The following is a 26,428-nucleotide window of genomic DNA, read 5'->3' on the forward strand; positions in this document are numbered from 1 at the left end:
CAATTAAGTCAATTGGTTTTTGTAAAATATTTATATTTCAACAATTATAAAATATAATCATTGGCTTCCGGGAACAGGATTCGAAGAACTGATCAAGGGATGGGCTCAGAGAGACATGCACTGTAAGAAAACTGTAATTTTCCATGTCAAGTAAAAAACAGAATGTTACTCTTTTATTTGTATGTATTTTTAAAATACAGTCGAGAGTGATACATTTACAGGAAAAGACTGCAACAGGGAAAAATATCTGTATTTACAGTTGGATATTCAAGACAGCAACATTAAATGTAATGAAAGACAGAGAAACATCAGAGTTGCTGTTACTGTTGCACAATTCTCAATTTATTTTGTCTTATAGTTTATAAATAAAATTGGTCTTGACTTTTGGACAAGAAAGAAGGCGCGTGTATAACTATCATTACGGTGATATCCTGTAGACGGAAGAGTGTGCGTCACTATCACTGTGTTTACGGTAATATGAGCAACAACAGAGAAGCTGCGCTAACATCGAGGAGTGTTTATCCCGCAATGTCTGAGGTAATATCAGAACAAAATGTGATGTTTTTAGGTTATTTTAACTGTTAGGGTTCAGACTGAATCATGGTCTTATGTTTTACAGTTATATCTATCTTTAAAGACCTCTTCAAGTCATCTTTAGATGTGATTTATAACCACAAGGATATTCGCTAAAGTTAGCCAAATTTGTAGCCATTTTTAGTCACTTTAATACATTGACAATATTTATGAAGCGCAACTTAAAAAGCCCGTTCTGCAGCTGTGCAATTCATGCTGTGTACCATTTTGACACTGTTGAATATGCCCTAAAAGAATGCATTTTGTTACTGCTCCGTTCCTTCTCATTAAACCGAACTTTAGGACTTCAGTCGGTGTTCTGACTATTTATGTTACCCATAGAATCTTGCTTCCCTCGTGTTGTGATTGGGTCACGTTCACACTGCAAGCCTTAATGCTCAATTACGATTTTTTGCTGTGATCTGATTTTTTGTTTGGCTGCTCACACTATTTTTTAAATGTGGCCAATATCAGATTCCAGTGTGAACTGATGATGGTTATAAACTGAATCGCATGCGCAAAACAACAATAACACGTAACGCTTTCATACAGAATTAAGCAAGGGTCAAGTCAGCGGGTGTGTTTGACTTTGAGCGGTGCTGAGTGCGTGTCGGTTTGAACGTTGCATCGCGCCGTGTCCAGTGACAAAATGTATTCTAATAACGGGTTCTATAGTCATCATGTGTTGCATCGCATCGTGCGGTTCACCTGTGGTAGACTGTGCAAGGATTTATGTTTTTAATCTGACGCTTAATGTTTGGGAACCGATCTGTAAACTGCTCTTCCGTCAATAGAATAGCGTGAAGCTTTAAATTAGCGCAGTATTATGACGCAAGTCGATCTACAATGACGGAAAAATTCTCATGAATTCCGATATGACTGTTCAGACTGAGGTCGCATTGCGAAACATCAGACCTGTATCTGATTTAGGACCACATATGGAAGTGGCTCAGATCAGATTAAAAAAGATTGGATTCCATCTGGTTTGACCTGTTCACACTGTCATGCAGTAAACAGATCTGGGTCGCGCAAAATAATCGTGTTTTGGTGGCAGTGTGAACGTGGCTTTAGGTGTAAGGGTTGGGTCAGTTGAGGGGTTAGTTCTGTTTTATATGGAGTTAGAAAAATTTGATAGGGTAGCATAATTTGGCAGAACACCTGTTGCATTGCCTTCATACAACCAGATGCGGACTTGTGGATGCAGAATCCTGTTATTTAAACATTTTAACGCTTAACATTTCAACGTTTAAAGCGCTACATGCGTTCTTGTGAATTTGTCCGAGTCTACGTTGTATGAGAACACACAAACTTCATCTCCAGAGTTGCTCTGAAAGCTTATTTCAAAACATTTTACTGAGGGAATGAATTGAACAAACACTTAAAAATAAGCGTCTTCAGACGACCTGCCAAAAATAAAAGTCTGGTTAACTACAGTAGTTTCTGTGGACAAATACATTACTATTTCATACTAAGAACATAAAATACAGAACTAAATATGTTATTTTCCATAAAAAGGAAACAAGTGATTTGTTAATTTTAAGAGACCTGTCTTGTTTTTTCTTGTATATTTAGTATTGCTTTTAATAAAGAAAAAGTATTTGTTATCCGAATACTCGATTAATCGATAGAATAATTGGTAGGATTACTAAAATAATCCATAACTACAACACTACTTGAAACGCCCGGAGACTGCAATGATGGAGAAGAAACTTGTGTTGGCTCACGCGGTTAACCCAGAAAGGTCAGAGGAAGCGCCCTCTGCTTGTAACTTTTTTAAGTTTCTGATAATATATTGGTTAACAGCAACTAAATTGCTGGCTATAATCCTTGACTGACAGGAGAGATTTTTCCATGGTTACCTAGCAACTTGTGAAAAAACGATGTGCGCTGCTCTTTTAAAAAAGTCAACCAAAACAGCAGCGCTGCATGCCTCGCATTTTCTAACTTGAAAAGCGCGTTCTGGCTGATGGACAATTTATGGATCAGACGTTCAGCCAATGGTCCGTGGGCGTCACAGGTGGAGACAAGTTGTTCTAACCATTTTATTCAAATGTTTTGTTGAGTTGTTAATGTGAAAATGTATTTATTTTTTTGGAAGGTCTGTTCCACCATACCACACAGTGATGTTCGGTGAAGCCATGAATGAAGTTGAAGAGAAACATCAGTATCAGAATCTTGTAACGCTAGAAATGTCTTCTAGTAGTTTGCAGAAGAACAAGATTTCCTCTCCAAAAAGGAAACAAAGAACTGAGACAGACGAGCCTTTCACCTGCTCTCACTGTGAGAAGAGTTTCAAATACAAATGTCTTCTTCAGAGACACGTGAGTGTTCACACTGGAGAGCGTCCATACACGTGTCCTCAGTGTGGAAAAAGATTTAAACACAAATCAACGCTTAAAAAGCACATGAGAATTCACACTGAAGAAAGCCGACACGCATGTCCTCAGTGTGGAAAGAATTTTGTCTGCAAATCAACACTTGAGGAGCACATCAGAATTCACACTGGAGAGTGTCCATACACATGTCCTCAGTGTGGAAAGAGTTTTGAATGCAAATCAACGCTTGAGGCGCACATTAGAATCCACACTGGAGAGAGTCAATACAAGTGTCCTCAGTGTGAGAAGAGTTTTAAACACAGATCAACGCTTAAAAAGCACATCAGAATTCACACTGGAGATAGCCGACACACATGTCCTCAGTGTGAAAAGAGTTTCACAAAGAAATCAATACTTGAGAAGCACATTAGAATTCACACTGAAGTGCATCCATACCCGTGTTCTCAGTGTGGAAAGAGTTTCAACCGCAAAACAAAGCTTGAGGACCACCTGAGAATTCACACTGGAGAGCGTCCATTCACATGTCCTCAGTGTGGAAAGAGTTTTAAACAGAAATCAAATCTGGAAGTGCACATCAGAATTCACACTGGAGTGCGACCATACACATGTACTCAGTGTGGAACGAGTTTTACACAGAAAAATTATCTTATGGTACACATGAAAATTCACACTGAAGAGGACAGATATCCGTGTCCTCACTGTGAAAAAAGTTTCACACAGAAACAGAATCTTGAGGAGCACATTAGAATTCACACTGAAGAGCGGCCATACACGTGTCATCACTGTGGAAAGAGTTTTAAACAGCGAAATTATCTTAAGGTGCACATTAGAATTCACAGTGAAGAGCGACCTTACCCATGTCTTGAGTGTGGAAAGAGATTTAAAGAGAGATTGATGCATGAGAACCACATGAGAATTCACAGTGAAGAGCGCCCATATGCGTGTCCTCAGTGTGGAAAGAGATTCAGACAGAAATCAACGATTGAAGTCCACATGAGAATTCACACTGGAGAGCGCCGATACACTTGTCTACAGTGTGGAAAGAGGTTTAGACAGAAAAATCAGCTTAATGTCCACATGATGATTCACACTGGTGAGCGTCCATACACATGTCCTCAGTGTGGAAAGAGATTCAGCCAAAAAACAAGTCTCGAGGCGCACAAGAAAATTCACACCAGAGAGCGTCCATGAACATATCTTCAGTGTAGAAAGAGATTTCCCATAAAATGCAGATTTGCTCTGAAAAATTAAATTAGCCTATTTTTTACTCACTCTCAAGCATGGGCGTAAATCCCGGGGGGGACTGAGGGGACACGCCCCCCTCCATCCGAGGGTTGTCCTCCCCAAATCATTAAAACTTGCACTGTCTATTGTGATGAATATATTTATGTATAACTAAACTTAATTGTGTATTTAGAAAAAAAATCTTAAAAGTTTTAAGTTTAGAAACAGTAGAGTTCCCCCTCCCCTGCCTCACAGTGATTTGGCCGTTTCCCTGTTCATCTCACCTACACTTAGTACGCTACACATAATTAAGGTATGCGGTTCAGTTCATCAGTGGTTGTTGAACTCCAGTAAGAAGGATATTTTATATACTTTAAATGAAGTGATTCTCTTTAATGTAGTTGATGTTGATTCATTAATAAATTAGTTGTTGCAAAAAATGCTGATTACCGATGTATGTTTACATGAATCTGCTATGTTTACATTTACATTAAGACATTTAGCAGACGCTTTTATCCAAAGTGATTTATAAAGAGTTTAGGAGCAATAAGCGATATGTCATACAGGAGCCATAATACATAAAGTGCCAATACAAAGTTACTGGTTTCAACAAAAGCTAGACCACTAACTGTTGAGATAAAGGGTTAGTGAGTTTTTATTTTCATTTGTATGTCAAGTATTCACAGAAGAGATGACAGAGAGACTGCCTGTTTACTGCCAATTTACTGCCTGGCATGACCGTGTTGTCTTTGCAATGTGATCATTGAAGGAGAGATGTTCATCAAATATGACTCGGAGGTTCCTGGCTGTTTTGGAATGGGTGATTGTGGTATTGCCAAGATGGATGTTGAGATCGTGTTGGACCGTAGGGTGTGCCGGAAACACAAGTAATTCTGTCTTGGCAGGGTTCAGCTGGAGCTGATGCCCTTTCATCCAAGCTGAGATGTCCTCGAGGCAGGCTGTAATGCGAGCTGATACAGTGTTATCGTCTGTACCATGGACATGTTAACAATTAAAAAGTAACTTAGCTAGTTAACATTAGCTTGTTTACAATAGCTCATTACAGAGGACGTCAACACACTGCAACTAACATGCCGAAGCTGTTTCTCATGCTTTTGTTTTGTTTGTGGCGATCTGGCAATAATGTGAAGATTAACGGCCACAATTAGCCACCGATCCTGCGATTCAGGTCCCGTGTCACACACAGTGGTGCACATACCGTTTTGCCACTATATTTTGCACAAAAGGTGCACAGCTTTCATTCAGTTGGAGAAGGTCGTTTTCTCACCATCTATTTTGTGCAGTATGTGCGCGGCGGATAAGTTAAACATTCAGTTTACTGAAACTCGGGCGATTCATCAACTAGTACAACACAGAATTTAAGCATCTGTTACTGACTGTTTGGGTACACGAACATGAATATAGTACATCTATTTACGTAGTTTGTTGGCGTAGGCATTGCACTACATGGCAAAATAACCACCACTCTTTAATGTAGATGTATGGTGACCTTGTCAGGATAAGATATGTTTAACTGTTTAAAAGTGACTCATTGTTAACATGTAGTATCATGGGTATTGTGTTTTTATACTAATTTCCTGTCTTGACAACAGATACAAAAAAAAGATGTAAATGGAAACAGCTTTATTAGGTGTTCACTTGTATGACAGTATGTGACAGTTCTATTCAGTTATAATATGACTGCAAGACTGGATGATAAACCTATGAACCATAACGCATATTGTTGCTTTGTGTCGTAGTTAATACAATTTTGACTGCATTATTTGTGTCCCCTTCAAAATTGCTCTTGAGAAATTATTTGTTTATTATCCCCCCTACTGTTAAATTAGCTAGTTTAACTGGGACATCACAGGTGTATTTGACCTTCTTTAATCAATTCAATTGGTTTGGATCTATTGGTTTTTGAAAAACATTTTTATTTCAAATAGATACGTGAAGACTATTTCGTTAAAAGGGAAAACAGAGTTGTGTCCTAAATGACATACTATGCGTGAGTTTTATTTCAATGAAGACTAAATCTGTACCTTATGTAGAGGGTCAACATGTCACACAGGCTGCTCTTTTAATATTGTGATGAATGCCAATACAGCAGCAGCACGCGCTTCCCGCGTTTAACTCAACAGAGCAGCGCGCGCAGCAAGACTGCATATGACAGGACCGATCTCTGTCGTTTACATCTTATTATTGTGGTGGAACATTAAACTTTCTTTTATTTGTAGTCAACAGGTTGTCCTCTGACAGCCGTAACAACTCGTGAAGTGCATTTAACTGACAGGAATTCATTTCTGTCAGAGAAATCTTTTGTTTCATCAGACTTAGCTTGTTACTTAAGATAAAATAAACCGCTTTTATGAAGACGGAAAACTGAAATGCACGTGAAATGTATTATTTTAATGTAAAATTATTTCACAGCACTGTTGAGGGTGAGAAATGATCTCGTTATGACGTTATTCTCAAAAATATTTAGACCTCATTCTCGTAATTTTGGAAGTATTATGTATTGTTTTCATTGACGATTCCTCGTCGTTTATTTTTCACTCGTTCAGGAGATTCAGTGTTGAACTTCCTGAAGCGAAACATGCAAACAAACACAAGAACTGTGTGTTGATCAGATCAGTCTGATACTGAAAGGAAAACATCGCCATTTGAGAGACGCAAACTGACGTGAAACAAACACACACGTTCACGGTAAGAACTTAACCATAACCTTCACTTCAGCTTCTGATTTACTGTCTTTATATCTTATCATGTTTGTATTACACTTGCTGTCGTGTAAACGATCTTAAAGCTTAATTTAAAACCGCTGAGAAAAGATCAGAACGAACATAAACTCGAGGATTATCGTGAAATCAAACATCATTCTGACTTTGGTTCTCATCTGAAATAACTACAACTATAAAGAGTTTATGTTGTAACACTAGACGGTCATTGTTACGATGTATGGTCACGTGATTTCAGGTGTCGCGATAGAGGTTTGATCAGTTCAGATGTGTCTGATATCTCTAATATTCCTTCTTAGATCTCCTTGAATCCATCAATAAATACACACACAAAAGCTTTATGTTTTTCATGTGAAACACAACACGGAAGTAAATTCACTTCAAATACAGACACATTTACTTTCACTTTCACTCTTTAGCCTAGTGTGAATGTCAGGGTTGGACTGCTCTCTTCTCACATTAAGACGGAAAAGAGACTTGAGAAATAAAAACACACAGCAGACTGTCTATAGTCCTTACATAAAATCATTTCCTTGTTTAATTGAGTGTTTTCTGTGTTACTGTACACATATCTGAGGTCAGTTTCTCATGATGGAGAATGCAGAGCGCATTGATTCTGATATGAGACATTCAGAGATAAAAGCATTCCCATCATCTCCAGAACCCAGTGTGGTGTCTATCAAGAGTAACCTATCATTGCATATCCCACCTGATCTCAGTGATGGCTCAGTAACATCTGAATCTATGTGAGTATAAACACAAAAACACTATTTATATTTTATTTATTTATTTTGTTAATGTAATAAATCCTTTACTTTCTCAGATGTTTTTCTGTCTGTTGTTTATTTTCTCTTGATAATTTCTCTGTAGATCAAACAATAGAGGTGAAGATGATGTGAGTGCAGACGTGCACCAGGATTGTCATGATGGATCACTGGATGATGTTCTGCAGAGAGTCAAAGACAAACACAAAAGCGTCATGAAGGACAAGTATGAGAGTTTATTCGAGGGAATCAAAGCACAAGAGAATCAAACCCTCCTGAAGAGAATTTACACACAGCTGTACATCATAGAGGGAGAGAGTGAAGGAGTGAATGAAGAACATGAGGTTTTACACATGGAGAAACAGCCCAGAAGAACACAACAAGACACTCCAATCTACTGCAATGACATCTTTAAACCTCAATCACATCACAGACACAAAATCAAGAGTGTTCTTACTAAAGGCATCGCTGGAATTGGAAAAACAGTCTCTGTGCAGAAGGTCATTCTGGATTGGGCCGAGGGAACAGCCAATCAGGGTGTAGATTTTATGTTCCTGCTTCCGTTTCGAGAGCTGAACTTGATTCGGGAGCATCGCTACAGTCTTCACAAACTTCTGCTGGACTTTCACCCTGAACTTCAAGATGTTGACTCACAGATTTATGAGGAGTGTAAAGTTGTGTTCATCTTTGATGGTCTGGATGAAAGCAGAATGACTCTGATGTTTTCAGACAGTGAGAAAGTTTCTGATGTGACTGACACTTCATCAGTGGCTGTGTTGATGTCAAACCTCATGAAAGGAGATCTGCTTCCCTCTGCTCTCATCTGGATCACCTCCAGACCAGCAGCAGCCAATCAGATCCCCTCCAAATACATCACACGTGTGACAGAAATCCAGGGATTCAACGACGCTCAGAAGGAGGAATATTTCAGGAAGAGAATCAGCGACGAGCATCAAGCCAGCAGAATCATGTCACACATTAGAAGAGCGAGAAGCCTCCACATCATGTGTCACATACCAGTCTTCTGTTGGATCTCATCCACTGTGCTTCAGAAGATCCTGACACAAGATCACAGTGAAGAAATCCCCAAAACTCTGAGTGAAATGTACATCCACTTCCTGCTGATTCAGATGCAGATGAAGAATGAGAAGTATGATCCAGAGAGAGATCCAGAGATCAACAGAGAAGTGATTGTGAAACTGGCTGAAGTGGCTTTCAAACAGCTGATGAAGGGCAATGTGATGTTCTATGAGGAGGATCTGAGAGAGTGTGAGATAGACATCAGTAACGCCTCGCTGTATTCTGGCATCTGTACTGAGATCTTTAAGGAGGAATCTGTCTTTCATCAGAGGAAGATCTACAGCTTCATACATCTCAGCTTTCAGGAGTTTCTCGCTGCGCTCTACGTGTTTTATTGTTATGTCATCAAAAATACAGATACTTGTAAGTTCTTTGATGTAGTTCACACTATGCATAGAGAGACAGTAGATAGAGCTCTTGAGAGTGAAACTGGTCATCTGGATCTTTTCTTGAGATTTCTGTTGGGCATCTCACTGGAGTCCAATCAGAGACTCTTACAGGATCTACTGACACGCACGCTGGACACATCACAAACCATCAAGAAAACTACAGAGTACATTAAAAAGAAAACCAGGAATAATGAAGATTTCTTAGCTGACAGATGCATCAATCTGTTCTTGTGTCTGGCTGAAGTGAATGATCCGACTCTGTACAGAGAGATCCAAGAGTTTGTGAGATCAGACAAACACCTAGAGAAGAAACTCTCTGTTGCTCACTGTTCAGCAATATCCTACATGCTTCAGATGTCAGAGGAGGTGATGGATGAGTTTGATCCGAAGAAATACAACACAACACAGGAGGGCAGAAGAAGACTTGTACCAGCTGTCATCAACTGCAAGAGAGCTCTGTGAGTCTTCTGTTAGAATATAATAATATAACACACATACATCCATAGTCCAGTATGATAACAACTGACAGTATAAAACAAGATATTAGATGTGATCAATATGAGACACATCGCATCTGATTTTCTAAAATATTTCTGCTGTATGTTCACATGATCTGTGTACTGTGTTCATTGTGTATTCCGCAAGTAAAGTTGAAGGTTTAATGTAAATCTATTGTTTGTGTTTTTCAGTCTACAGAGTTGTAATCTGACTGATGAGTGTTTTGAAAGTTTGTCTTCATGTCTACAATCCTCAAACTGTCTGAGAGAGTTGGACCTGAGTAACAATGATCTGAAGGATTCAGGAGTGAAGCTGATCTTTGATGCTCTCAAGACTCACAAGTGTCAACTACACATACTGAGGTCAGACATATATAGTTGTAGTATACAAACAGTTGTGGTATACCAATTCAATCAAAATTGACAACAACTAAGCTAAATTGTCATGCAGCAGTATCTTTCTGTCTTTGATTTGTATCTGTATGAATTTGTTCTGATGAACACTGAGAAAGATATTTGGAAGAATGCTTATAATCAGACAGATTTTGCCCCCCGTTGACTCCCATAGTAGAAAAATGTACAACGGTAGTCAGAAGTGCCCCAGAACTGTGTGCTGTCCCACATTCTTCAAAATATCTTCTTTTGTGTTCAACAATGGGGTCATATGACGCGATTACATGTTTTTCTGTGTCTTTCGTGTGTTATAAGTTGCCCATGCATGTGTGAAACATAAATTGCTTAACTTAAAGCGTCAGAACAAAAGATGCATTCTATCTAAAAGTGAATGCTCACACAGACCTGCATGAAACCTCTCGTGTAACCACACCCACACAAATCAATATCAGTTGGTGGTCTGATTTGACTAAGACCGCCCAAATGTATACGCAAGTAAGGTAGTGTACCTGTCAGTACAATTGAAGAGGAACCTGATGTTCACACGCTTGCAGTAGTCCACCAATCACTATGCACTGGCCAATCATAGCACACCTCGCTTTTCAGAGCCATGAGCTTTGTCAAAAATCTGTGCGTTTAAGAGAGACGGAGACCTCTGAGACCTCAATGGCAGAGACCGCCATGCTAGTGATATTGCGCTCTTTACTTGTGTGATATAGCTTAACTATATGATATTGTAAGTAAATATGTGACAAAAACTCAAACAGGGCATTAGGGACATTCTGACTGCCTTCTATAGACTTCATCAAGCACTGTTGTTGTCCTGCATCACATCTTCTTCAATCAACTGTTTAAAATGACAGATGACCTATATGTAGGTCTGGGACAGGGCGAGTGTCTTAAATGAGTTAATAATTTGAATGCTTTATTCCTTTATCATAGTAAATTAATCTACATACAGTGAGGGAAAGAATTATTGGATCCCCTGCTGATTTTGTAAGTTTGCCTGCTTACAAAGAAATTAAGGGTCTATCCTTTTAATGGTAGGTTTATTTTAACTGATAGAGACAGAATATAAAAAATAGGGGAATTTCTTTTTATAAAAAGGTTATAAATTGATTTGCATTTCAGTCAGTGAAATAAGTGTTTGATCCCAGAGAAAAAATAACTTTGTGCTTGGTGGAGAAACCCTTGTTGGCAAGCACAGAGGTCAGACATTTTAGATTAGATTACATTCAACTTTATTGTCATTACACATATACAAGTACAGTGTAACGAAATGTAGTTTAGGTCTAGCCAGAAGTGCAATTAGCAAGTGCAGGATATACAGTGTTAATAGATACAGAATACAATATTAGGAAAATACTATACAATGGGCATGTACTATGAAAAATAATTCACAGAAGGAATGTTCTATGACAATATGACAGTCGGTATGTACTATGAACAATATATACAGAAGGCCATATACTGTGAACATTAATGTACAGGTGGTTATGAACAGATAACAATATAGACTATACAATAGTTAAAGTGACTTAAGTGTGCATTAATTATAGACATTGGCTATCAAAGTTGCAGTGCAGTATAAATGAAGTTATTGAAGTGACAGTGCAGTAGATGAGTTAATGCAGTTATTGAAGTTACAGTGCAGTAGATGAGGTAATGAAGTTATTGAAGTTACAGTGCAGTAGATGAGTTAATGCAGTTATGAAAGTTACAGTATAGTATAAATGAAGTTATTGAAGTGACAGTGCAGTAGATGAGGTAATGCAGTTATGAAAGTTACAGTGCAATAGATGAGGTAATGCAGTTATTGAAGTGACAGTGCAGTAGATGAGTTAATGCAGTTATTGAAGTTACAGTGCTGTAGATGAGGTAATGCAGTTATTGAAGTTATAGTGCAATAGATGAGGTAATGCAGTTATTGAAGTTACAGTGCAGTAGATGAGGTAATGCAGTTATTGAAGTTACAGTGCTGTAGATGAGGTAATGAAGTTATTGAAGTGACAGTGCAGTAGATGAGGTAATGCAGTTATTGAAGTTACAGTGCAGTAGATGAGGTCATGCAGTTATTGAAGTTATAGTGCAATAGATGAGGTAATGCAGTTATGAAAGTTACAGTGCAGTATAAATGAAGTTATTGAAGTTACAGTGCAGTAGATGAGGTAATGCAGTTATGAAAGTTACAGTGCAATAGATGAGGTAATGCAGTTATTGAAGTGACAGTGCAGTAGATGAGTCAATGCAGTTATGAAAGTTACAGTGCAGTAGATGAGTTAATGCAGTTATTGAAGTTACAGTGCTGTAGATGAGGTAATGAAGTTATTGAAGTGACAGTGCAGTAGATGAGTTAATGCAGTTATTGAAGTGACAGTGCAGTAGATGAGGTAATGCAGTTATTGAAGTTACAGTGCAGTAGATGAGTTAATGCAGTTATTGAAGTTACAGTGCAGTAGATGAGTTAATGCAGTTATGAAAGTTACAGTGCAGTAGATGAGTTAGTGCAGTTATGAAAGTTACAGTGCAGTAGATGAGGTAATGCAGTTATGAGAGTAGTCCATAAGTGCAAATGAGCATTCAGTATATTAATCCTTGTGTGCAAGTGAGCAGTATAGAGTGCAAATGATGCTGAGTGTGTGTAAACAGTCCGGTAGAGCAGATGACATGAAGTACTGGTGTGTACAGTTCATTCATGCATGCAGCCCTGTAGTGCAATGTAAACAATGTAATAGCAGCATTAAAGTTAAAGTTATGAGGGGTAGTGGAATCAGTGGGGGGAAGAGTTCAATAATGAAACAGCTCTGGGAAAAAAGCTGTTTCGTAGTCTGCTGGTTCTTGTCCAGAGGCACCTGAAGCACCGACCGGAAGGCAGGAGAGTAAACAGTCTATGAGCGGGGTGAGAGGAGTCCTTGAGAATGCTGCGAGCTCGACGCAGACAGCGTTTCTTTTGGATGTCCTCAATGGAAGAGAGTGTAGTCCCTGTGATGCGCTGGGCTGTTTTCACCACCTGCTGCAGTGCCTAGTGCTCAGCAATAGAACAGTTCCCGTACCAGACTGTGACACAGTTGGTCAGGATGCTCTCTATCGTGCAGCGATAGAAGTTCACCAGGATAGTTGAAGACAGTTGGTTCTTCTTCAGTGTCCTCAGAAAAAAGAGACGCTGGTGAGCCTTCTTGACCAGGCATGAGGTGTTGGTGGTCCAGGACAGTTCCTCCGAAATATGGGTCCCCAGGAACTTAAAACTGGAAACATGTTCAACAGCCGTCCCGTTAATGTGGATGGGGTCGTGTGTGCCTCCTTTCGCCTTCCTGAAGTCCACAATGATCTCTTTTGTCTTGGAGGTGTTAAGGAGCAGGTTGTTGTTTGAGCACCATGTGGCCAGGTGCCGTACTTCCTCCCTGTAAGCAGTCTCATCGTTGTTGCTGATGAGACCAATCACTGTTGTATGGTCTGCAAACTTGATGAAGGAGTTATGTCCATTCACAGGCCTGCAGTCGAGTGTGAAAAGGGAGTAGAGAAAGGGGCTCAGTACGCAGCCCTGTGGTACACCAGTGTTGAGGGTGATGGTGGTGGAGCAGATGTGGCCTTACCTAACAAGCTGAGGCCTGTTCGTCAGGAAGTCCATAATCCAGTTGCAGGTTGAGTTGTTTATGCCTAGGTTTCCAAGTTTGATGATTAGCTTGGAATGGATGATGGTATTGAATGCAGAGCTGAAGTCTACAAACAGCATGCGTGCATAAGTGTCCTTATTGTCCTGATGTGTGACTATTGAGTGCAGCGCCATGGACATCGCATCATCTGTGCTCCTATTGCTATGGTAGGGAATTTGGTATGGGTCAAGTGTGGATGGTAAAGAGTCTTTTAGGTGTGACCGGACCAGCCGCTCAAAGCACTTCATAACAATGGGTGTGAGTGCTACAGGGCGGTAGTCATTCTGGCATGTCGAGCTGGAATTTTTCGGAATGGTCACAATGGAGGTGAATTTAAAACATGTTGGAACCACTGCTTGGGCGAGGGACAGGTTGAAGATATCCGTGAAGACCCCAGCGAGCTGCTCCGCACATGCCCTGAGTACGCGACCAGGGATGCCATCAGGGTCAGCAGCCTTGCGTGCGTTTATCCGGAGTGCAGTGTAAACATCTGTGGAGTTTAGTGTGATGATTGGGTGGTCAGTAGAAGGAGTCACCAGGCGGGTTCCCTGTTGTCTCTCTCAAAGCGTGCATAAAAGTCATTAAGCTCGATCAGGATGGTGGCATCTGTGGTTATGGGGATGGAGTGGTTGGGTTTGTAGTCACTAATGGCCTGGATGCCCTGCCACATGCGTCGAAGGTCAGAATTGTAAAAATGCTCCTCTAGCTTTAACTTGTAGCAGTGCTTGGCCTTTTTGATGCCCCTCTTCAGATTTGCCCTGGAAGTACTATAGGCTTGTGCATCACCTGATCTGAAGGCGGTGTTGCGTGCTTTCAACAGGAGGCGCACTTCCTTGTTCATCCATGGTTTCTGATTGGGATATATGGTGATCTGCTTCTGGGCTGTGACACTATCAATGGTGGTATTGATGTAGTCCAATACAGAGGAGGTGTAGCTGTCTATGTCCGTGTGAGAGCCACTGGTGGCCTGAGAAGCAAACATACTCCAGTCTGTGTGTAGAAACCTTTCCTGTAGTGTAAAGTCTGCCCCTGCAGGCCACACCTTGATGGTCTTCACTGATAGCTTCACACGATTAATGAGAGGTGAATACTTGGGGGTGAGGAACAAAGAAAGGTTATCAGATTGACCCAGGTGGGGGAGGGGGGTCGCGGCGTAAACTTCAGCCATGTTTGTATAGACATAATCAAAGTTTTGTTTCCTCTTGTGTGGCAGGAAACATGCTGGTGAAATTTAGGGATCACTGTCTTTAAGTTAGAGTGATTAAAATCTCCTGCAACAATAAATGCAGCCTCCGGGTGAGCAGTCTGTTGTTTACTGATGGCCGCATGAAGTTCTTTCATAGCAAGCTTGGCATCAGCATCCGGTGGAATATAAGCTGCCGTTATAATGGTGGAAGTGCATTCCTGTGGCAGATAAAACGGTCTACATTTGCCCATGAGAAACTCAAGGTTAGCCGAGCAGTGTCTCCCGACAATAACAGAGTTTGTGCACCAAGCTTTATTGACATAAATGCACAATCCACCTCCTCTTGTCTTACCGGATTCCTCTGCCCCATATATTGCTGATATAACTTCCGGGAATGCGCAAACCGATATCCAAAAGCTCATGCCGGGTGTACGATGTGAATGCACAACTGTTCTTAACGAACAGGCCCGAGATGAGCAAGAAAAACACTATATAATTGCGAAAACTGGAGAGATGCTGAGCCTCGCGATGTTCACGCGCCGCTATCTACGCCGCCAATGAGCGTTGGTCACCAGGTTTACACATGAGTCAGGATACATTCTTGTCAACTCCTCCGTGAATGTTTATGGTTTCTCGTCTGTCGCTCAGCAAGTTGGAGTTTTATCCTCCTTCACAGATGTTCTATAAGACTATAGGGTCTAGAGACTGGCTAGGACATTTAATGTGCTTCTCCATAAGTCACTCTTTGGTTGTCTTGGCAATATGTGTCTTTGTCATGTTAAAGGCACATCCTTGGATGTGAACCTCCTCCCCTTAAATAGATCACTGAAGGAGGTTCTCATCCAAGAATTTACGGTACATGGGTTTGTCCCTCAGCCCCTCAAGAGGTAATCTTGTGACCGTAGCAGAGAAATTGCACTGTGCTTGACTGTAGAGATGGGGATTTTGGGGTCATAGTCAGCATTTCTCTCTCTCCAAACATGGAGAGTAAATTTTGGTCCCATCATTTTCTCCAAGCCTTTTCTGAATCATTTGGATGTTTATAAGCAAACTTCATGTGAACCAGACAGGCCTTCTTGAGCAGGTGGACCTTGCGGGTGTAGAGACCGAGGTCAGCAGGATCATTTGATTTGAGCCACTTCCTCTCAGCAGATATGAGCTTGGAGCGATGCTCTAGACAAACATCCAATAACAAGGGGATAGAGGGCTAGCGCTGGCTGGTCTAGATGTAAGAGGGTATCAGCTGTCCAAGCAGGACGCTAGAGTGGAGCATAGAGTGTCGGTGGCGCTGTTCGCATTCAGGAGAGAACTGGTTTTCCCTCGTTAAGGTGAAAGGCAAGAATGTGTATGTAACGTGCAACTTATGCCCAGTAAGAAAGAGGCTCCATGTCTGTAGTGTAGGGGATTTACAGTAAAGACCCGTAGAGAAGCTATAATGAAGACAACAAAACAGGAATGCAATCAATGGAAGAAAATGTACTGAAGAAAAATAGAGTTAGTTAGAGATGGTTTCGCTTTCACTTTGGAAACTTTATAGTTTTGTTACCCGCAGCAGCATTCCATCCATTTAAAAAAGTATCTGCGCCTTTGATTCACATCATCGTGATACAAATAAGACCGAAAGTAAACAATCTCCTGAGAGAATTTGACTGTGTGCTTGTGGGGTTTACCCGCCCGAATCTGCCTCTGGTTGGCAAACTATGGAAATTTACTCCATCTAGGCCAATCATCATCAGTTATTCGGTTATATATCAGTTATATCTCCCAAAACTCACACCAGAGAAAAAATCTTAGCAGGTCCTTTGTCTGGGAAAGAGCCTACTTGGATAACAACCACTACAGGTAGCTCAATTATAATAACGCTGAACTTGATTGGTAGCAACGGTAATGTCGTTGTAACGGGGAAAAAAACTAACGCCGTTTATTTGATAACGCTATTATTCCCATTACTGGATATATATATATATATATATATATATTATCTCCCAAATTTGTCCCTGATGTTTTCAAATCCTAGAAACGCCCCTGGTTGGAACCTACTGTATAATTCCTGCTTGCAGCTATATTATTGATTTGTTTCTTTGTTTAGATTGTCAAGTTGTGATCTCACTGTTGAGTGTTGTGCGAGTTTGTCTTCATGTCTACAATCCTCAAACTGTCTGAGAGAACTGGACCTGAGTAACAATGATCTGAAGGATTCAGGAGTGAAGCTGATCTCTGATGCTCTCAAGACTCACAACTGTCAACTACACACTCTCAGGTGATCAGCTCCAGAGACTGATTTCACAAGAGCATTATTCTAAGAAAAGTGAAGAGTGTGTTGACATGTTAAGTGTGTTTGCAGGTTATCAGGTTGTATGGTGACAGATGAAGGTTGTTGTTATTTGGCTTCAGCTCTGAGTTCAAACCCGTCACACCTGAGAGAGCTGGATCTGAGCTACAATCACCCACAACACTCAGCACTTCAGCTGCTCTCTGATACACTCAAGGATCCAAACTACACACTCAACAAACTCAAGTATGACTCAGAACACCAATACTGACACAAACTGTCGTTTGTGTGTGTGTGTATATCTTTAAATGTATTGATTGTGTTTGTTTAATACATTAGTTGACAATTTATTTATCTACTTGTGTCACGGAAAGTGTGTCAGAGGAGCAGAATGTGACATCATTTTTGTGTGTTTAATGTTTGTGTGTTTGTGTAGTGTTGATCATGGAGGAGAGTTCAGAATCACAGCAGGACCACGCAAGTGTAAGTCCACGCAAACACACACACACACATGCACACACGCACGCACAAACACACACACACACACATACACACAGGAGCGCCGCCAGGAATTTTGGGCCCCATGACAAAAAATCAAATTGGGCCCCCTCTGCGCAGCAGTTGTCATGCGCCCTTGGAATTGTCCTAACTTTTCCCCCCTATACGTGCGCCACTGCACGCACACGTACACACACACACACACACACACACATTTATTTAGTGATTGTTGTTGTGTTATAAATGTCTCTTGTTGTTTCCAGGGGTCTGTGATCTCACACTGGATCTAAACACAGCAAACACAAAACTCAAACTGACTGAAGAGAACAGACAGATCACACGTGTGTCTGACCATCAATCGTATCCTGATCATCCAGACAGATTTGATGATGCTCCTCAGGTGTTGTGTAGAGAGAGTCTGACTGGACGCTGTTACTGGGAGGCTGAATGGAGCGGGACAGAGGCTGATATATCAGTGTCATATAAAAGCATCAACAGGAAAGGAAGGAGTCATGACAGTTTGTTTAGATTGAATGCAAAATCATGGCTTGTGGACTGCTCTGATGTTGGATTCACTGCATGTCACAATAATGATCAAACAGTGATATCTGCCTCGACACCTCTCTCTAAGAGAGTAGGTGTGTATGTGGACTGGCCGGCCGGCACTGTGTCCTTCTACAGCATCTCTGACACACACACACTCACACACATACACACATTCAACACAACATTCACTGAGCCTCTCTGTGCTGGATTCAGAGTTTATTATAACTCTTCAGTGTCTCTGTGTAACACACACTTGATCATGTGAGTTTTTGTAGTTCTAAAAGTGAAGTTTTCTGCTTTGTATAACTTTGAATATTTAACTTTCATTTATGAAAAAGATTAAATGTATGTAATATTGTATGTCTTTAAAACTGACAATGCTCGAGTACAAGGGTCAGATTTATTAAACAGGGCAAATTAGAAGTGCATTTTTAAAACGCCTTTTCAGCGCTCATTTTCGTCGAAATTTAGTACAACACCGCCTGAAGCTGTTAGCAAATCCAGCCCTTAATGTCAGAATAACAGATTGAATAAAATTGTACAAAACACCATGAATTCTCTCAACGGATCTGTTTACAGCTGGTGTTAAGGAATGACGGGTGAATATCTGTTTTTCAGAAATGTAAGCTTCAGCGCATGTTTTGCCGGGAAGACTCAATCTCACGTCACTAACTACGTATAGACCTAACCAATCATCATTTAACACTTGGAGAATCACATCTCCATTTACACATTTACACTTTGTTTGCGTACGCAGTTGAATCGGACGGTATTTTGTATGTTTGCCTGCTTACAGAGGGGTGGACTAAATGTATCGTGACACATGTGCAAACCTGGTGACCAATTATCAGGGTTTCTCCATCAAGCACAAAGTTATGTTTTGCGTCGGGCATCATATACTTATTTCACTGACTGAAATGCAAATCAATTAATAACATTTCCCCCCGATTTTATTTTTTGATATTTTGCCTCTATCAGTTACAGTAAAATACTGTAAACCTACCAGAAAACGTATAGACCCTTCTTTTCTATGTAAGCAGGCAAACATACAAAATCAGCAGGGGATCAAATAATTTTTTCCCTCACTATATAGATTTTCACTATAATCCAGAAATGCGGGGAGGGTTATGGTTTCACTGAGTGGGCCTTAAGTATACATTTTTGTGTCCAAGCAATTTGAAAAAAAAACCCTGTAAAATAGAGCAGATGACAGGACAAGGATTGAGAAAAGTGCATTCTGTATTTTTACATATACACTACTATAGCAATGTTGTGTATGATCAGCTGTTACAGATAAACATAAGCACACTTTTCATTCTTGCGGTTATATATTTTTTTCATTCCCTTGTTTGAATCTACTGTACATCCAGTAACTAACACTTTGTCACGTTGACACTCAATGGGTGAAGTTACAAAGTTGTATGCTTGGGAATGTTTGCTTGTTAAAAAAAATGGTAACCTTTGTTTAGAAAACTAATACTTCATGTGCTGCTAAAGACCACCAGGAGCACACAACGGCTGTATTTTGCAGAGATTGCCTATAAACAATTTTGAAAGAACAGCTTATTTTCATGTTATATAGACAGAGTGATGGCGTATAATCATATTTATTAAAATAATAACGTGTCAAGAAAGAAGTACTGCTCTCTAAAAACCAAATACTGTGTTTATTTCATACTCTGGGTCAAGGGATGAACCCCGGGTCGTTTTAAATGATTGCTGGGTCAAATATAAACATTCTCTGAGTTAATCGAACAAATGTAAGGGTTAAGAAAATCTTTTACTATTATGGATCAAAATTCTGCTGCTGATGAGTTTGGTATTAAAAATATTTAAACAAGAGTTTATAGTGTAACTTTAGGAAGTCAAAGCAATTTATCTGGAAATCTTTATAATAACAGTTATCATTACAGTTTAGTTCATCATACATCGGTGTGCATTTATGCTTCTGTTTGACATCTGCTTATGTAAGAGAAAAACTTCATTATTAATAATCTCATTATTAGCATTACTAAGATCTCTTTGGAGTGATGTTTGTACCACGGGTGGTACAGTGGAACGTTAGGTGTAGCACAGATTATTGTCAGTGAGGCTTCAGACAGCTGTCTTCTCTCAGGTCCTGTGATAGAGGGGTTGTCCGCTGTTGTTGTTGTCAGTGTGTGTCTGCAGGTGTCGCTGTAGCTCCAGTCTCCTCTGGAAGCTGAGTGTACAGTGAGGACAGTTGAAGGGATGATAACTGTTGTGTTTCCTGCTGTGTGTGATTAGATTAGAGCTCTGACTGAACGCTTTACTGCACACCACACACACGTGAGGCTTCTCACCTGAAACACACATCATCACACACAGACACACAGTGAGTGAGACAGAAACACACCTTTATATACGGTGAGAGAGACACACAAACAAACACACACACACAAACTGGTGAGATACACAAATGCAAACACACATTCATACACAGGCATGGGCGTAAATCTCATTTATCAGTAGGGAGGGACAATACATATAAAATTTCACAAGAGCAATTTTTGAAAGGGACACAAATAATACATTCACACTGAACTGAACTGTGAACAATAAAGCTTTTTTCCATTAATATATATTTTTGTCTTTGTTGTGAAGACAGGAAACAAATGTAAAAACACACTACCCGTCATACTACATGTTGACAAAAAATCACTTTTTAAACGCATGTTATCCTGATTTATACAGCAACATCATCTGACAAAGTCACCGTACATCAACATTAATGAGTGGTTGTTATTTTCCACTGCAGTGCACTGCCTCCGCCAACTGACTTTGTTCATGTTTGTGTAGCCAAACAAACAGTCAGTAACAGTGACAGATGCTTCATTTCTGTGTTGTACTCGTTGATGAATGGCAGGATCGGTGACTTACTGTGGCCGTTAATGTTCACATCATGCCAGGTCGCCACAAATAAAACAATACACAAATGAACTAGCTAAGTAACGTTTTAATCGCTAACAGCAGACTCATGTAAAAATACATCGGTAATCAGCATTTTTTTGCAACAACTAATTTATTAATGAATCAGCATTAACTACATTAAATAGAATCACTTCATTTAAAGTGAATAAAATATCCTTCTTACTGGAGTTCAACAACCACTGATGAACTGAGCCGCAGTGAGAGGCAGGGGAGGGGGGAACTCAACAACTTCTAAACGTTTTTGCGTTTGTATTTTCTTCTAATTACACAATTAGTTTAGGTTACTAGAAATATATGTATGACAATAGTGAATTTAATTGATCGAGGGGGGACAACCCTCTGATAGAGAGGGACATGTCCCCTTCGTCCCCCCTGGGATTTACGCCCATGTACACAGGTAATACACAAACATACTGGGTGAGATCATGTGTGTGTTTCTTGGGTCTCATGAAGGATTGTGTATTTCAGGTGAGACGCCTGATGTGTGTGTCTCTCACTGGTGTGTGTGTCTCACCGTGTGTGTCTCAGAGGTGTGTGCGTGTCTCACAGGTGTGTGTGTGTGTGTGTCTCTGCTATGTATGTGTCTCACAGGTGTGTGTGTGTGTCTCACCAGTGTGTATGAAGGTGTGTTTCTTCATGTCAGATTTCTGGTGGAATCTCTTGCCGCAGTATGGACAGGGAAACGGTCGCGTGTCCGAGTGGATGAGCAGGTGTGTGGAGAGAGTGGACGATCTCTTAAACACTTTTCCACAAATCTCACAACCAAAACTCCTTTCCTGAAACACACACAATAACATACACTTCTGTGAGTTTTCTGTACAGTTTAGCACTGAACCCTCTATGTACTGTATCCCACAATGCACTGCAGTCAGATTAACCTTCTGTTTCCACTGATAGATGAATTAAAAATATACAAAATGAACACTTGACTACATCACACACACACACACACAATTATTACTCCAGTATGCCGTATGTTGTGTTTTACCTTCCCTCTGAGCGTTTCTGTTGGTCTGTACTCATAGTGCTGCTGAGCACGACCCGGGGATCCGGCCAATGGCAGAGCAGCTCCGTTGACATGTGACTTATTCAAGTGAGATGCCAAACCCACCGCAGACGACAGGAGCTGATAGAACACATCCGTCAATAAATCATGAGTAAGATTACTTATCAGTAGTGATAGCAGAAATGAAAACAACAACGAGTGTTCATTCCTCCTGTAAGTATCATGTGGGCTTTGACATTGGCGTGTGATAACATGTGTAATGTTCTGAAACCAAACCACACGTGACTCTCTGAGGATGACGTGTGTGGAATTCTCCTGGTTTTCCAGAACATCAAATTCAGCCTGATCTTATTCGAACTGTGTAGTGACTCATTTCTTTTTGTGCAAAATATCTCATTTTTCAGACATCTTTGAAACCACACAGGCTTTTGAATAAGGTCATGTTTCAGTAGAGGATGTAGATGATGTCATGGCGGTGGTCTCACCTTCTCACAGAGCAAGCACTCACACAGAGACGTCTGGACGTTCATGAGCTGATGGTGAGTGAGGAACACTTGAAGCAGACGCATCACATCCGTCTCTCTCTCCAGTGAGGTGAAGGTCGACGGGTTCGTCTGAGCGTCTGTCTGCTTCTCTGTCACACACAACATTATTGTTTATAGTGTGTCGACAGAATTCAGAAGATTTACATAATTTATATTGCATATAGAAATGTATAGTCCATTTAATATTTGACCTGTGATCTCCTTTATCTCAAATGTGTGCTTTCACTGTGCGTGTGTGCCAGTGTGTTTGTGTGTGTGCATCTATGTCAATGTGTGTAAGTATGTATGCATATTGTGTGTGTGGAGCATTTGTATGTCTGTCTTTTGTGTTTTCACCTTTTTCTTGTTTTTACAGGTATATGCCTTTAGTTGTTTTACTTGTAGTCAATGTGTCTCATGTACAGCTGCTTTGAAACAATGAAAATTGTAAAAAGCGCTATATAAATCAAGTTGAGTTGAAACAGATGTGTGTTGTGTACCTGCTGTAGAAGAACACCAGTGTTGTGTAGTCTCACTTCTGAACTCTGATGACGGTTCGTTCCTCTCTGTGTTTCTAAAGGACTGCGCTTCTGAGGTCTCCGAGTCATTACTGGACACCCGTCCATCATTCAGGTGATGCTGAGAGTGGGCGGAGCGTGAGGAGCGATGCCCCGCCCTCTTACTTTTCACGAGAAAGGACCGTGGCATTCCCTTGACTGAAAATATGAAATTAAATCACAACAAACTTCATATTTGATGTTATATATTTAATACATTTAATGTTATATATTAAATTACATAATAATATTCTGACATTTATTCTGTTATCCCAACAGATTAAATAAAAGTATATATAGAACATTTTCCATATTGTATTGTTGTAAAGGATTATTTTAACAAATATACGACACAAATCTAGCGTTTAGCACATGTGCAGAATGTGGTTGGTTGACACCTGTTAAAGAGTAAATTCAGTTATTACATGTGAACGTGAGGTTAAGAGAGTAAACCAGCGCCGAACACCTGCGGCATCTCTCATCACACATTCATTCCACCATACTGAACAATCATTTACATTTTTCATCGAATGACTTCCAATTATTTTATTTAAATAACCTATGAGTTTTATTGAACTTCTTGTTGTCCTCATGTTGTTCCAATTCCTTCGATTTTTAACCTCAATTGTAAGTCGCTCTGGATAAAAGCGTCTGCTAAATGACTAAATGTAATTGTAAATTAATTTGTTTTCTTTTAAAGCTCACTGGCCTGTCAACTTTAACATTATGAGAAAACCCATTAGTTGTGCAAAACATCTTTTGTTCTGTGTTGTTTCAAAATGTACATTGTGAAATAAATCATTTAAAACAATTGTAATTATATGTATTTGTTTTAAACATATTGTAATTTTCAAATCTTATGTTCATGAGATGTATTATTGTCAATATAACCAAACAACATTCAACGGAAATCTGCGATATGACACAGGAAAATGAATCATGATTTTAATTTCCAGAAAATTTTGTGCCGTATGAACACGTTTGAAGACCTCAGTTCCGCTCTAAATGCCAAAGTAAAACCATGATTCATTTGTGGTTTCCCTGATTTAGCCATTAAACTATGATTAATCTACATGATGAAAATCATTTTTCTACAAGAAAAGTCAGACGGAGAACTGTTGTAAACAGTTTGTCTCATCTTTGTTTGATGTCAGTGTTTATATTAGTATTTTTATCTCTCAACAGACTCACCCGTCAGACGGCCGCTGTAGATGTTCTTCTACGTCTTGCGAGTGTTTCTCGTGAGTGATTCGGTTCTGATGCTTCTGGTTGGATGAGTGGTGGGGGGAGAGGAAGTGTGTGAGTTTTGTGTAGCACTCAAGAGATTCTGCTGGTCAAAACACACAAGGTGTCAACTAATGTCATTTCACATCTCACAAATAATAATGTCTCATAACACATTTCTAATAAGACAGTTGAAGTAATATATATTTTGAAGCGTGTGAGTTAAGTTCTGACGTTATTACACTCGTGTCAATCGAGCTTGAGAAAAATAAGACCTGTACAGTCTCTCAGACTCGAATGTTTTAATTCAAGTCAAATGATCTGAGCTCATGCTGTCTACATGTATTTTATGCGGTCCAACTTTTGTCTTTTTAATTTTAGGAAAAACATTTGAGACACAATAACATCTGAGGAGTAAAACTGGTGCGTGATGTCTTACCAGATCTTCAGACGACCAGCATCCTCCAAACATCAGTAAGATCCAGAACCTCCTCATTCAACACAGTGAATAATGATCATCAGAACACTACAGACCTGTACAGACTGCAGAGAGACCCCCCCCCCACACACACACACACACACACACACACACACACATGTGATTGCTCCTATGCTTTGGTTGGTGATTTCATAGGCAAATTAGTACCAGCAGTTTGTCACAGAATACTTAAAGAAAACTCTCAACTAACACACAACGACTAAACTATAATAGAGTTTGTTTTGTGACTTGCACAGTTGTGATGCCATCAGACGGGTGCAGTTCAATGTAGTTTGGCAGCATAGTACGGCTTCGGCTGTATTAAAGTGACAGTTCACCCAAAAATGAAAATTTTGTCACCTTGTACTCACGCTCATGTAATTTAATACCTGTATCAATGAGTTTGTTCTAATGAACACAAAGAAATATATTTGGAAGAATGTCAGCAATTTTCAGTTCTGGTACACCATTGACTGCCATAGTAGGAAGAATTAAATGGTTGTCAAAGGTGCCTCAGAACGTTGTCTTTTCTTAATTCTTCAAAGTATCTCATTATGTGTCCAACGGAACTAAAATACAATATTTTTTCCCTACTATGATAGTGGATGATGTCCCCGAACTTAAAACATTCTTCCAAATATAATTCTCTGTGTTCATCAGAACAATGAAATCTATACAGATTTGTAACAACTGGTGCAAAAATGAGTAATTTTTGGGTGAACTGTCCCTTTAAATGAACCCAGAAAGTGTATATTTGAAAGACACTTTCTCAAGCAACTTACAAGAAAGCGCCGTGTGTTGTGTTTCCAGTTCCTAGAAAGACACGATCAAAAAGACGGAGCGAAAAAACGAGGAGATGAAGGCAAAAAGAAAAAGCCCACCAGACCCTCCATCTCCCCCTAAAGCTCCTGCTCGATCTTACCCACAAGCCCCGTGCTTCACCTGCTCCATCTGCAGACACACAGCCCTTCACCACGTTTACCACAGTTCCAGCGCTCCTGAGAGACGTGCTCTTGATAACAATCACCAGCCTCTGAGGCCTGCTGGCTTTGTGGTGGGGGGATTGAACATCTTCATTCTCATTGAAACCAGATTTCCCCACCTGTGTGTGTGTACTTGTGTGTGTTTGTTTGTGTGTGTGCGCGTGTCTGTGTTTGTGTGTGTGTGTGCGCGTGTGTGTTTGTTTGTGTACCTGTGTGTTTGATGTACGTTTGTGTGTTTGTTTGTTTGTGTGTGTGTGTGTGTGTGTGTGTACTTGTGTGTGTTTGTTTGTGTGTGTGTGTGTGTGCGCGTGTGTTTGTTTGTGTACGTGTGTGTTTGATGTACGTTTGTGTGTTTGTGTGTGTGTGACTGTGTTTGTTTGTGTGTGTGTGTGTGTGTGTGCATTTGTGTGTGCCCATATGTGTGCGCATGTGTTTGTGTGTGAGCGTTTGTGTGTGTTTGTGTGTGTGCTTGTGTTTTTGTGTGTCCATGTGTGTTTGTGTGTGTGTGTTTGTGTGTGTATGCATGTGTTTGTTTGTTTGCGTGTGTTTGAGTGT

The 26,428-nt window shown here is 40.1% G+C and overlaps 3 protein-coding genes and 1 long non-coding RNA gene across 9 annotated transcripts in view; 3 read left to right on the forward strand and 1 right to left on the reverse strand.

Annotated features, from left to right (window-relative positions):
• Window positions 1–481: 481 nt before the first annotated feature.
• Window positions 482–26,428, forward strand: part of LOC130425913 (zinc finger protein 91-like) — a 235,520-nt gene continuing 209,573 nt past the window's right edge. The window contains exons 1-2 of the mRNA XM_056752351.1: window positions 482–537; window positions 2,672–4,056. Coding sequence (XP_056608329.1) covers window positions 2,697–4,056 — 1,360 coding nt within the window. The 5' untranslated portion in view covers window positions 482–537; window positions 2,672–2,696. The remainder of the gene's footprint in view (window positions 538–2,671; window positions 4,057–26,428) is intronic.
• On the forward strand, window positions 4,096–18,707 carry LOC130425915 (NACHT, LRR and PYD domains-containing protein 12-like). 3 transcript variants are annotated; one of them, XM_056752353.1, is made up of 8 exons: window positions 4,096–6,842; window positions 7,457–7,620; window positions 7,745–9,565; window positions 9,797–9,967; window positions 16,926–17,096; window positions 17,181–17,354; window positions 17,545–17,591; window positions 17,870–18,707. In XM_056752353.1, the coding sequence occupies exons 2-8, from the start codon at window positions 7,463–7,465 to the stop codon at window positions 18,415–18,417; spliced, it is 3,090 nt and encodes a 1,029-aa protein (XP_056608331.1). In that variant the 5' UTR covers window positions 4,096–6,842; window positions 7,457–7,462; the 3' UTR covers window positions 18,418–18,707. The 3 variants fall into 3 exon arrangements, with proteins under 3 accessions (XP_056608331.1, XP_056608332.1, XP_056608330.1); XM_056752354.1 differs by having other exon boundaries at window positions 4,096–6,577; window positions 6,701–7,620; XM_056752352.1 differs by having other exon boundaries at window positions 4,096–7,620.
• On the reverse strand, window positions 19,799–25,831 carry LOC130425969 (zinc finger protein Gfi-1b-like). Of its 4 annotated transcripts, none has more exons than XM_056752445.1 (8): window positions 25,813–25,831; window positions 24,852–24,955; window positions 24,380–24,515; window positions 23,132–23,347; window positions 22,593–22,741; window positions 22,090–22,227; window positions 21,712–21,877; window positions 19,799–20,352 (listed from the first exon to the last, which is right to left on the reverse strand). In XM_056752445.1, exons 4-8 carry the CDS (start codon window positions 23,337–23,339, stop codon window positions 20,093–20,095), a joined length of 921 nt encoding a protein of 306 aa, XP_056608423.1. In that variant the 5' UTR covers window positions 23,340–23,347; window positions 24,380–24,515; window positions 24,852–24,955; window positions 25,813–25,831; the 3' UTR covers window positions 19,799–20,092. The 4 variants fall into 4 exon arrangements, with proteins under 4 accessions (XP_056608423.1, XP_056608422.1, XP_056608425.1 ...); XM_056752444.1 differs by lacking the exon at window positions 25,813–25,831 and adding an exon at window positions 25,673–25,812; XM_056752446.1 differs by lacking the exon at window positions 25,813–25,831 and adding an exon at window positions 25,673–25,812 and having other exon boundaries at window positions 20,148–20,473.
• LOC130426006 (uncharacterized) lies at window positions 21,679–23,343 on the forward strand. Its single transcript, XR_008907126.1, has 4 exons — window positions 21,679–21,811; window positions 22,127–22,320; window positions 22,512–22,646; window positions 23,212–23,343. It is a non-coding gene; the product is annotated as an uncharacterized LOC130426006 (long non-coding RNA).

Source organism: Triplophysa dalaica, chromosome 7 (genome assembly GCF_015846415.1).
Source record: "Triplophysa dalaica isolate WHDGS20190420 chromosome 7, ASM1584641v1, whole genome shotgun sequence".
Classification (NCBI taxonomy): Eukaryota; Metazoa; Chordata; class Actinopteri; order Cypriniformes; family Nemacheilidae; genus Triplophysa; species Triplophysa dalaica.

Coding starts and splice junctions, on each gene's coding strand:
- LOC130425969 (XM_056752445.1), bottom strand. CDS start 23,339: ATGCCACGGTCCTTTCTCGTGAAAAGTAAGAGGGCGGGGCATCGCTCC. Junction 22,742..23,131: donor CTGGTGTTCTTCTACAGCAG/GTACACAACACA, acceptor TGTGTGTGACAG/AGAAGCAGACAGACGCTCAG. Junction 22,228..22,592: donor AGTGCTTGCTCTGTGAGAAG/GTGAGACCACCG, acceptor GTGTTCTATCAG/CTCCTGTCGTCTGCGGTGGG.
- LOC130425915 (XM_056752352.1), top strand. CDS start 7,463: ATGATGGAGAATGCAGAGCGCATTGATTCTGATATGAGACATTCAGAG. Junction 17,097..17,180: donor TGTCAACTACACACTCTCAG/GTGATCAGCTCC, acceptor GTGTGTTTGCAG/GTTATCAGGTTGTATGGTGA. Junction 17,592..17,869: donor CACAGCAGGACCACGCAAGT/GTAAGTCCACGC, acceptor TGTTGTTTCCAG/GGGTCTGTGATCTCACACTG.